Source organism: Sardina pilchardus, chromosome 11 (assembly GCF_963854185.1).
Source record: "Sardina pilchardus chromosome 11, fSarPil1.1, whole genome shotgun sequence".
Lineage (NCBI taxonomy): Eukaryota > Metazoa > Chordata > Actinopteri > Clupeiformes > Clupeidae > Sardina > Sardina pilchardus.
In genome coordinates, this window is record NC_085004.1 from 33,984,587 (window position 1) to 33,997,280 (window position 12,694).

Consider the following 12,694-nt stretch of genomic DNA (forward strand, 5'->3'; position numbering starts at 1 on the left):
AAACAAACAAACAAACAAAAAAGAGCTATTATACTCTTTTCATTAAACCCGTATTATTAACGTAAATAAATAGCCTTTTATTTAGCTTTTCTTCCAGAATTTCATGAATTGAGTTCTCCCCTTCCATTTCCTGCCAGATTATTCTATCATTAGCCTAGGCCTACTTCTCACAAGTAAAAAGTACATGATTAACATTTTCTCTGTCTTGGCACACCATGCATAAACCATTACCCTTTCCTACTATATGTCAAGTAGAGTTTAGTCCTGTATGACAACATGACTGTGCACCTGTGCACAAAGCAAGGTCCACAAAGACATGGATATCAAAGTTTGGTGTGGATGAACTTGACTGGCCTGCACAGTGCTGACCTCAACTCGATACAACACCTTTGGCTCTCAGTTACCGCTCTAATTTATCCCAGTCTCCTCGCCCAACATCAGTGTGTGACCTCACATGCGCTCGAAGAATGGCTAAAAATTCCCATGAACACACTAAACCTTATGAAAAGCCTTCCCAGAATTGTCAAAGCTGTTATAGCTGCAAAGGGTGGACAACGTCATATTAAGCCCTATGGATTAGGAATTGGATGTCACTTAAGTCATTAGGGGGGTCAAGGCAAGTGATCCAATACTATATATATATATATATTGGCAATATAGTGTGTATCATTTTTAGAATAAAAAAAAAATGTGTGGAAAGTTTCTTTTCACATTTTGGTGTATATGAAGCAAAAAAGTCCTGTTCACCCTATCATTTATTTTTGACATTGGGTGGCGGACAATGCTATAATACCTTTACACACTTTAATTGATTCCAGAAATTAAAATGAGTTAATTATGGATGAAAATAATCCAGTGATATCACTATCGCAACACAGCCACTATTATGGTCTCATAACCCCAGTTGGATCCATCTAAAAAAAAAAGAGAGATAATTTTTGACCAATACAACTTATACAAACCATTTCAGACCAGTTCACCGGTTCACACTCTCAAAAGTGGGAGCTTTTTTCCTTGCCTGAAAAAACCCTGAATTTCCGTGATCATGGCGAGCAGCCATGTAGCAATCAATAATCTTTTACCTTTTTAAATTGGGAGATGAATAAATCTTCTCATTTGGCAGTTATGATGTTTCGACCACGCGGTCTTCGTCAGATTCACTTGCCAAGTGAATCTGAGGACCGCATGATCGAAACGTCATAACAGCCAAATGAGAAAAAAACAAGGAGTGTTTTTCTACAAAAACCTTTGATGAGATGAGCACAAAGTCTCCCTACAGATGAATAAATCGGCATTGAATTAACAAAGTGGGACTACTCAAGCAAGCAGTGAAGCAAATACTGTACATACTAATTCTGCATGGAGATACAGTATATTTGTATTACATATTTTGGAAAGTACATTTTAAACTGCTACAACTAAATTCCCTGATATTCCAAGACTTTGTCCCAAAAATGATACAATTCCATGACTTTTTATGTGACAAAATTCCATGATAATCCAGAAATTCCATGACCGTGGGAACCCTGTTTCAAAAACACGTATAGTGAAACAGATTTTTTTTAATCTAGAACCTCATGATCAGAGACCAGCTCATTAGAAAACTGCTACCATCAGTTACCACCCCCCCCCCCCTTAAACAGAATTTTTAAAATGCATTTCTACAATTCCATATGGAACCAAACTTAGCACACATAACAAGAGTCAATGAAATAAAACACAGCTTACCAGCAGTTGTAATAGCCTATTAAAATGTGGTTCAGTGTTAATCATTGTATAAGGCTTTACATCAAAAAAGAGTGTAAAGCATTGCAGTATAACCAGATTTGGTTACATTATGGTGCTTTTATCATGTCTTACCAAAGCTAGTGTTACATGTTACATCATATTTATCCTTCATTCATCTCGAATAGAATCATCAATTTACAACTGAAGACAAAAACACATGGGCAGTTTACGGTGTATATGTCATTTTTGCAAAAGGACAGACTGAAGGCGTACTCACAGTTCACTTGTACCATGCCAGAGCACAATCGCCCCCTTAGGTTTCTTAATTAGAAGACATTCACAGAACGTACAACCATTAACAACACTAGTAGGAACAATTAGCCAAATCTGACAAAAAAACCCATAGGTCTGTTATATGCAGACTGAACCTTTAAATATGTTAGAAAATGTTATGGCTGACAATGAACCATGTAACCCTGTATTTTTGAAAATGTAGCATACTGTACATCTTAATATCCATCAAACATGCACAAGACCTGCATCTCAATCAATCAGGCCAACAAAATGTATAAAAACAAATAATCAGACAACAAACAAGATGACGAACTGCTCATTTCAGTACATGCGGAAATTATGGGAATTTACCTTATGAAGCATACAGTAGGGGAAAATAACAGCACTTCTAAAATACAGTAAAAACCCTGAGAAATGATCTATGTCTTAACATCCAAGCTAATATTAATACACTGGAGTCATTCACTTGGAGTCCCAGTCTGCAATATTCAAATGCCCAACTGGAATGTTCTCAGTCCAGCTCTCTTTTATCTGAATCAGAGCACGTATTCCCTTCCATTGTTCATATTTGGAATGCTTGAATATTGTATGAAACAATACTCCGGAGTGGTCATCTTTTGTTGAAACTAGGGCTCTGTATGTAGATCTGAGAAACCTTTCCAAAAGGGTCCATGCTGTCTATTTGCAGGTTTGATGGGGTGTCCTGATGGTGCTCAGAGAGAGAGACTGAGTCACGGTGGGGGATTTGTGAATGTTTCAAATTGTTGTTCATGGGAAGGAACTGTGCATGAGTGCTGAGGCCCTTTTCATGACCATGGGCCTGGCTACTGGTCCTCACACTCAGGCTTAACAGGGTGCCATGCTTGCTGGAAATGTAGACGTTGTATCCGTCTGGACGAATCTGCTCAACAAAAGTGCAGTCATCTCTCACATAACTGTACTAGAAAGAGAAAGATAAGAGAGAGAGAGAGCGATGATGAAAGACTGTACATGAAATACGTGTGACAAGCCCTCTGTCGTCACTAAATGACCGCCCTGCTTTAGGTTCTTCAAGAGCTGTTTGCATTAGGTATACAGAGGCCAAGGTTGTTTATGCTGTATGCTGTTTCTTTTCAATGAGGTTTTAACAGTGCAAACATACCACAATGGGACAAAGGTTGTATTAGTAACATGCATAGTTGTCATCTTATTGTTTTATTTTTATTTATTTATTATTTTAACATTTCATAATATTTTATTTGTGCATTAATGGGAAGCAGAACTTTGTGGTTGTAACAGAATGAACAGACTCAAGTTCAAGTTGTCTTTATACAGGCTAAAATATTGCACTCACTCATTTGAATGGCTGTTTGCACATAATACTTACAGATCCATACAATCTTCCATCTCTCTCCAAGCACAAGAACTTAGAACTCGCGATTCCTTTGATGGCCACGCAGCCGTTATCAACCGGACGTATTTCCATCAAGCCTGAGCCATAGATAATAAAGAAAAGTTATTTTCCAGAAACACACACACACACACACACTCAAAGCAGTTATGTCCACCTTTTACAGGGAGGTAGGCTACATGGTTGTGGTGTAGGTTCTATGAGAAGGCTTAGCTATTGTTTTTGTCTTTGGAGTAAAAGGGTTGCAAGTTACAAATCAGAATGAACACAAGGTAAGATTTTAGGTAAGGTTTAGCAGTCTTTGCATCAGTAACATGAATGCACAATAACATGCGGTGCCTTATTCTAGCCTGTCTAGTTCGTGCTGCCTATAATGTGCAATGACCACAGAAGCGCACTGTTCAGGTTGCAAGGTTGACTCCAAAGCAAGCTAGTGCAGTTTAACAAATACCCAGTCTGAAGCCCACCTGAGGCAAATTCTGTCTAATGTATAACTGATTACTTACTGAGAGCACTTTGTTGAGGGGATCCATCCACTCTTCCATCCCTTCTAATTTGAAGATGAAGTCCGTCTCTGGCAGCATATAGATGCTTTAGCCTGATAGGCTGTGTCCAGTCATTTCCCAAATGTGGTCCGGAGTCAGGCAAAGGGATTGACATTACCGTCAATGCCTGAATAATATTAATACAGCACAGTGTTAAGGGCATCATCATTTGCATAACTGAGGAATCCCTAGAAATGTAATTAACTTAAGTTAACTGCCTCCAAAATGCAACTGACTTTCATTCGAGTGAGCTCGTCCTTTGCCTTTTATCTGCAAAGCTTATCAGTCCAATCAATAAGCATTTACCTCTTTGCCAATTCTGAGAAACACATCACAACACACCCCACTGAGTAGCCAACAACAGTTAAAGAGATAAGAAAAGGCTGTCCACACTCAAACTGTCCAAGTTCCAGATTTTCAAAACTCATCTTTGGGCTACCTGTGGAACATCGGAACTTACTCTTACCTAAACATATCACCACATAATTTCACTCAATTTTTGATGCTTGGGTTGGAATCCCCCTATATTCATTGTGGCTTTAATTTGGCAACATTATGGCTATGGTCACCTAAAAAGGCATAGGCTAGTTTAAACCTACCACGTTAGCTGCCAGATACAGATATTGCAATCTAAAATGGCCTTACATAAATCTGGCACTGAACAGTGAACAACCGCAATACTTTTTTATAATGATCGGTTATGCAAAGTGATTTTCATTGCGGATTTCTAATGTTCGGCCAGGCCTTTTCATTCTGCCTATCTTTTTTTGTGAATCACTGGGATGGAACACCGGAGTTAAACAGTAATTTAGAGTAAACAACTCCATTCATGAAAATTCAGTTGCCGCATGAAACTCTTTTGTAACATAGACTGATCCATCTAGAATATTTTTGTACCTTTCTGTTATAATATATAGGCTGTATTTTCTGGTCTATAAAGATCATTGTAATTTATATAGTTGCCTAAGCTATAGACTTGCCAGTGGACTGTAACAACTGAGGCTACAGTATGTAAGTCCTTGTAACATGACATTGTTTTAAGTAGAAGGCTAAAATTAAACCTTTTGTTGAGGAATTCGCTGCTTTAAAGGACCATGCAGCAAAGGCAGTCTAATGACTAGACCCATGGAAATAATTAAAAGCTAGTATGAAATTCAGCACATTAACAGTAATGCAATAACATCCTTAAGATTTAAAGTGTAATGTGGTTTAAACGAAGGATATGATTAAACATCTTAAAATCAATCACATGACTAGATGTACCACAGAGCGGTACAAAATATGACCACCGCCCAATCCTGCAGATTCTCTCCGCAAAAATAAATCACGCTTGTCCATTTGTCTTTCCGACTCTATCCCCTACGTAAATGAGTGTGTGTATGTACTGTATGTGCTTGCTTTTGTGTATGTGTACTTCTCTGTCTTAGAGTTTTCGAGTGAGTGTGTGTGGTGGGGTAATGGGATGTGTGTGTGTGTGTGTGCGCGCACGCGCGTCTGCTTGCCTGCATTTGTGTTTGTGTTTTATGTGTCTGTGTGTGTGTATGTTCACTTGTGAGTGTGTGTGTGTGTGTGTGTGTGTGTGTGCGCGTATGTGTTTTTGGGTGTGTGTGCATGCATGTGTGTGTGTGTGTTTATGTGCGTACGGGTTCTTGTGTGTGTGTGTGTGCCTGCCTGTCTACTGTATGTGTCTTTGTGTGTGTGTATGAACATGTCTGTGAGTGTGTGCTTGCTTACCTGTGTGTATGGAGGTGCATGTGTGTGTTTCTGTGCTTGTGTGTGTGTGTGTGTGTGTGTGTGTGTAACCTGAGGGTTGCCGGTTTGATACCCGACCAGTCCACGGCTGAAGAGCCCTTGAGCAAGGCACCTAACCCCTCACTGCTCCCCGAGCGCCGCTGTATGAAGGCAGCTCACTGCTCCGGGTTAGTGCGTTCACCTCACTGTGTGTTCACTCTGTGCTGTGTGAGTTCACTAATTCACGGATGGGATAAATGCAGAGACCAAATTCCTTGTATACGTAAGTACATGGCCAATAAGCCTGATTTGTTTTCATATTCACAAAACATTATCCATAAAAACTGAAAAATCATGATTATTTGAAGAATAACTGTGATTTTATTTCAATCCAGGCAGATGAGACGATGGATATAGTCACACAGCCCCAACTTATGTGTGTGCTGCACTACTGATGACAAAGGACAGGAAACTTGTAGGCAAGATGACATGACATCCTGCTCTGCAGGTTGGAACATATAGTTGGTCTGGAGGGCACTGTACTAACCTGGTTACCTCATACCTCAAAAGACTTTTTGAGTTAAATTGGGACATAACTCCTCTTCCTCTGCTACCATTCCTCTTCTCTCTACATGTTCCCTCTGAGTTCCATCTTTGATAAATATGCCATCCAATACCACTGTTACGCCGATAATACACATCTCCCAGTTGCCCATCAGACCACAAGTACATTAACTCTTTGAATGCTGCACGGATTTTGGAAGCTATATCCCAGAGTGCCGGCAAGCTAGATCATTTTTTACTATTTTTGTAGAGCCACAGCGTATTCTATGTTATAGTTATGGACACATATTATGGCTCATTTGAAAGGTGAGACTCTGAGCTCTTAGTGGGTGAAAACCGTTTATTTCTACGTGTCTCCATTCCTGAGAAATCCCAAGCTAAACAGTGGTTGGTTTTCCTCAAAATCCCTGTTTGTCTTCTAGACAGACATACATTTCCACAATGTTTACAGACTTTTTACGGAAGGGGCTTTTGTTGTTGTGCTGTCTGAATTCATATATGTCCGTATATCTACCACCGGAACCTTTCCTGCTGCCGACCTATGTTGCCGCCACAGCTGCTATGTGAATGCAATCGCGGACAAAGGGTGCCTCTCAGGGATTTGTCGGACCTTCCTTCCTCCCTCGATCCTCCTTCACTGGAAATCACTCACAGTTGACTTCACGAGGACATCTCATTCATGTAATTGCAACCAGAGGAGGCAAGACAGATGACAGAGGAGGGAAGTGGAAATCCCGATACGAGGAAACACAAGACCATCCCACGGGGAAGTGTTATTTCGGAGATGGGCGTTCTGTGGCTATACTCATGGATGACGTATCATGTATAACGTTTAAAAATATAGAAATATTGTCTGTTATTTATGGCGTGTGAAGTTGATGCTAAAAGCTATAGTGGGACTATGTTAGGGGCTCATGAAGAAACAAATGTAGCCTAACGAACAATAAGTTCATTATTTGAACGTCCTTATCAACATTTGCCATTGAAACATTTCGTGTATCTACACAAAAAAGCATGTCGGACCTAGCCTGGCACGCCCTCCCAGTGACGCAACGCCTTCAGGCTTTGCTGCTGGTCTGGTCAACTGCTCATTGAGAAGGATTTCTGAGTTCCCGAAATCTGCGGAACTGCCCCCTTTGGTTGAGAACCAATTAACTTTGAGCAGCTCCAACGGCTCTGGGTAGAGGCGTGTTCAAGGCAGAGGAAAGAGTGTTGTTATTGGTTTAAACTCGGCAATCCGCTTTCTGACATCTACCAGTAGCAAATCGAGGCACTTAAAGGAGGCGGGTCAACCAGCACTGGCAAGAAACCGTGATAGCACAGGCTGTTGGTCAGACTAAAGTCTCGCAGAGCCTTTGAAAGTCGATGGTAATCAGGCTATGTCGGACCTAGTGATTTTTTATTATGCAGTCATGTGTTGAGTTTGAAACACAATGTTGCGAATGTCCTTTTTCATCAGCAAAAGAGCTGACGAGTTGCATACAGATGTCGGCCTTTTGGATCCACCCTTACACTGATGTCGCACGTTTTCAAAATGGTGTGTACACACTCGAGGACGTCTCATTTGCGCAGTTCATCGAGCTTTGTTCCTCCATCCTCCGCTTGTTCCTTCGTCGTTTCCTTCACAAAATTCATTAGTAGAAGGGGCTATGACCGGGGGAAGGATCGAGGGAGGACCGATAAATCCCTACATGAGAGGCACCCAAAATCTGCACTTGTCAGTGATGATCAAGGGAAGTGTTAGCCTACGTGTATTTAAAGTGCCCTATGTCAATGAATAGTTTGATCTCTCTAACACGCTGCAGGTAATGCAGCAAAGCTAGCCTAGGCTACTCCCGGGGTGGTTCTCAAACTCTCTCCTCGATCCTCGATGCTCGGTCCCACTGATCTATAGCTAACACTGGATAGACTCCCATTGTTGAGACTGCCACCTTGTGACAAACCCAAAATTACGAAATGCCACGTTGTGATATATTGTCCAGATAAAATGTCCGGATTGTGAGATTTCATGAGTTTTCGATCATCATCTACTTCAGTTCTCTTCATGATAGACTTCCAAAAATCACACATAAGCTGAGTTTGAGTGTCTAGTTTTGTAATTTAAAAAAAGGGCGAAAAAACAATATTGCGTTTTTGGCACTATACGCATGGGAGCTAAAAACACAATATTATGTTGTTCGCACTCAATGAGTTAAACAAACTATAGCTGCCTCAGCAGCTGAAGTCATCATATTGGCCACCCTGACACAAGTCATCATATTGGCCACACTGAAGTCATCATATTGGCCCCCCTTCCTCCGTCACCAGCCTCAGCAGTGCACTTGGTCCCCTCTCAAACAATGTGCACTCCGTGGTTAGAAATCTTGGATCTTGGAATCATGCTGGATAGCCCTCTTCTAGTGTGGTCAGAAGTATCAGTGTTTTTTTTTTTTTTCAATCAATTTAGATTAATATCCAATCTCAAATGATCCCAATCCCAGAATGATTCAGACTCGATTACTGTAATATTTTATGCACAGGTCTGACTCAATCCACCATTCATAAATTACAGATGGTCCAGAATGCAGCAGCCAGATTGCTCACTGGTACTGAAAAGAGAGAGCACATCACACCAGTCCTGGCTCAGGTTTCCTGTTAAATTCTGAACTGATTTTTAGATTTTACTTTTTTGTTTTTAAAGCTCTTAATGGCTTAGCCCTAGCCTAGAAATCTAGACGCACCCTAGCGGGCAAAAATATTTTTGCCTAGCGGGATGGTCTAGGGTCGCACCGTTAAGGCCAAGCCTGCATTTGACACCAGGCCAGCCTGTTCAATCAGAACGCTCTATCTGTGTACAGAGTCCTTGAGCCCTCCTTAGCACGGTGACGACAGAGCTGCGAGGCACCTTCGGCTTCCGATATTGGGTGCCTCTCATGCAGCATTTATACGTCCTCCCTCGCTCCTCGGGCCTCGATCCTCACTGATCTACGTAAAGATAGAAGAAGGGGTAGACTATCCCATTGTTGCCTCCCCATCATTATTTATGTAGATCAGTGAGGCCCGAGGAGCGAGGGAGGACATATAAACGCTGCATGAGAGGCACCTATTGACGCCAAGGGGCTTGACCATGCGTCCTCATTCGACGAGTTGGGTGTGAGATCGTGTTACAACAACCATAGAGAACAACAAAAGATGGATGAGGCTATCGAAGCTGCACTGCACTGGCCCCCCCAAAACCCCAAAAATGCCACCTGAATAACTACCTGAACCGTGGCACCGAGAATGATGAAATGTTTATGGTATGTTGGTCTCAAGAGCCCGCATCAACTTAGCTTATAACCAGTCATTTGTGATTTATTATATCGAGGGCTGAGAACTAAAGGGGCGTGACATTTTGGTGACATTTTGGTGACATTTTGGTGACATTTTGGTCAAAATTGAGCTATCAACTGAAAGCTCTTGATGAGCTCTCTTAGCAGACACAATTATAGAAGTAAAATATTTATGAATAGTTCTTGAACAAAAACCAAAACACTGTGTACATATAGAAGCAGTTAGATTTGTTTTGGCTCTCCTGTAAAGTTGATGAAATGTCAATTACGCCCCTTTGGTTGTCAGCCCTCGATGTTATACTGTTTTTATAGCCTCTGTTTTCAGATGAGATGTTATGAACTGCACCAAATTTGTGTATAATTAACCTGACATCCTCTGGGAGTATGCCAAGTTTTGTGGAATTTCACCCATGGGGGGCTATAAAATAAATGAATTTATGTGTACATTTAGTGACTATACACCCATCAGCCTGCAGATGGTGCTATTGATCGAAGGGTTGCTGGTTTAGGATACTGTCACACACACGCACACACGCACACACACACATGCACACATACACACACACACACACATACACACACACACACACACACACACACACACACACACACACACACACACACACACACACACACACACACGTACGCGCACACACACACATACACACACACTCACACACACACACACACACACACACGCACACACACACACACACACACGCTCACACACAGACATGCAAACACAACAACCACACACAAATACACACACACACACACACACACACACACACAGACACTCTTACAGACAAAAGCAAACTCATACATGCACACATTCATAAACACATGCTCTGCAAGAGTAGAAGACATGCATATAACGTTTTTTACAATCACTTCGCTACTATTTTCAGAACCTTGATGTCATTTTTCACAACTGACATAAAACTCACAACCAATGATCAAAATGCACTAACTCTAAACTCTTAACCCTTTTCTCAATTGCTTGGATACAATACACATACAACTTAGATCATTTGCTCATTCAACAAAAATCACCTGTTCAATATGATACAACTTAACATCACAGTGCTGCTATTTCAAAAGGCAATTCACACATTACATTTCAAATGAGTGTCTTTTCATTTCCTTACAATGATCTAACTATCAATTGATACAACTGCTTAAAATGATACAGTAAGTAACTGTTTAACATTATTCTTAAAGCATAGTTATGTAAACAGACAAACAATCCTCCATGTTTACTGCAAATCATGAAAGTTTCAAGATACTGTAACGCGGTGGCACAAAACTTGCATGCATGGTTTTTGTGCTCAGAGGCTCTAGGGGGAAGCGAGACAGCCATCATTCAACTCAAAATAAGTCAAATAACCATTCCAATGACTCCAAAGCTGACTGGTTAAGGCAAATTAAGCTAAAAAATCTTGCATAGTTCACCTTTAAGTTGACGAGCATAATTTCTTTTTTGGAGAGAATGTGCAGAACTGAGTGGAGGTAATATTTTGTACCGGTATGCGGTACATCTAGTTGTGTTTAAGAATTATGTGTTGCCAGTTTAAGTGGTCTTAAAAAAAAGTCTGACTCAACTCACACCTCACACACCATCATTAAGTTTGCTGATGACAGCACCATAATCGGCTGCATCACAAGTGATGATGAGTCTGCTTACAGGGCAGAGGTGGCAACCCTGACATCTTAGTGCCATGGCAACAACCTGCTGCTCAACATGCTCAGCGTCAGCAAAACCAAGGAGCTGATAGTGAACTAGGAGACTGCAGGAAGAGGGACACACCCATCTACATTGGAGGCACAGTGGCATCTGGTAAAAGGTACAAGAGCATTTCCACAGTTTCTATCCACAAGGCACCAGCATGCTGAACTGATTAGATATGAGGAAGATAATGACTCATATCAGCCTCAAACATACACCCACCCCCCACCACCACCAACACACACACACACACACACACACGCACACAGACACACACCATGAACATTGTATTAATCTCCACAGAAATCATCTCTGGTCACACAGAAAGATTTGGATGACACATTGCCAGTGTCACCACAATACACACTAGCAGAGACAGAAAAGATGAGTGCAACAATATTGGTCGATATTGCGACATCCAGTTCCAGCTCGTTCTATCAGATGGAACTCTTAATGGGTATGATACAGGAGGAGTTGTGAGAGATGTGGAGTGAGTTTTATGAGCAGTACGCAACTGGAAATTAATTGAAAGTACCTTTCCTCCGCCATAGTTTTGGACAGATGGGAGAGTGTCTGGGTAAGTGAAAAGAAATTAAAGTGAAAATAAAGATTATGAACTTTCTGAAGTACAAGCCTGTCTGTGATTGAATGTATTTTAAAGGAATCCTCATATCCACAAACATCATGAAACTCCAGGTTCTGCTTCTCCCCTAAAAAAGTGCAACCACATCCACAGTGGTTCAAAGAAGTATGGCTCAATGTTTCACTTAAAGGTACTATGTGGAGTTCTTTTTATTATTTTTCAATTGACTTAGAAATAACAACAGAATGTGAAGAAACAACTATTTTGACAATGTTGAAATCGGCTTTGTTTATGTGTTACTGTATGTAGATATTCTCCAACACATACAAACCAGCTAGCATCAGTCTGACTCTGTGTGGTGCTGTACTGAATACACTGCAAGTCAATGGTAGAGAGTGACGTGGCTGTGCTCAAGATAACTCCTACAGAACTCCACACCTTCAACAAGGTTTTGTGGTGTGTGTGTGTGTGTGTGTGTGGTCAAGCAGCAGTGTGAGGGACCAAGGCGGCCAAGCCATGTTGTGGGAGGTGCGACGCTGGTTTTGGTGGGGTTGAGGAGGGAGATGGCAGGAGACAGCAGTTCCGTACAAAAAAGATCTATTTATTGTCCATGAACCACCAGGAATACCAGCAGGATGTAGACATAAAATCCAGGACATCCAAAGCAACAATTCATCTCTCTATTTAACTAGGCAACAACAGTTTCCATACTTCTCTCTAGGCACCTGGTCCACAAGGCGACAAACTTCCCCATGCCTCACAACAAGCAAGGTTTACTTTCAAACATAAACAAACAACTTTCCTGTCCCTACATTTCTAGCT

The 12,694-nt window shown here is 41.2% G+C and overlaps 1 protein-coding gene across 1 annotated transcript; it reads right to left on the bottom strand.

Annotated features, from left to right (window-relative positions):
* Positions 1 to 1,317: 1,317 nt before the first annotated feature.
* On the bottom strand, positions 1,318 to 4,208 carry fgf19 (fibroblast growth factor 19). The gene is made up of 3 exons (XM_062549898.1): positions 3,919 to 4,208; positions 3,389 to 3,492; positions 1,318 to 2,962 (listed from the first exon to the last, which is right to left on the bottom strand). The coding sequence occupies exons 1-3, from the start codon at positions 4,130 to 4,132 to the stop codon at positions 2,633 to 2,635; spliced, it is 648 nt and encodes a 215-aa protein (XP_062405882.1). The 5' UTR covers positions 4,133 to 4,208; the 3' UTR covers positions 1,318 to 2,632.
* Positions 4,209 to 12,694: the final 8,486 nt, after the last annotated feature.

Coding starts and splice junctions, on each gene's coding strand:
- fgf19 (XM_062549898.1), bottom strand. CDS start 4,132: ATGCAAATGATGATGCCCTTAACACTGTGCTGTATTAATATTATTCAG. Junction 3,493..3,918: donor CCCTCAACAAAGTGCTCTCA/GTAAGTAATCAG, acceptor TCTATGGCTCAG/GCTTGATGGAAATACGTCCG. Junction 2,963..3,388: donor ATGGAAGATTGTATGGATCT/GTAAGTATTATG, acceptor TTCTCTTTCTAG/TACAGTTATGTGAGAGATGA.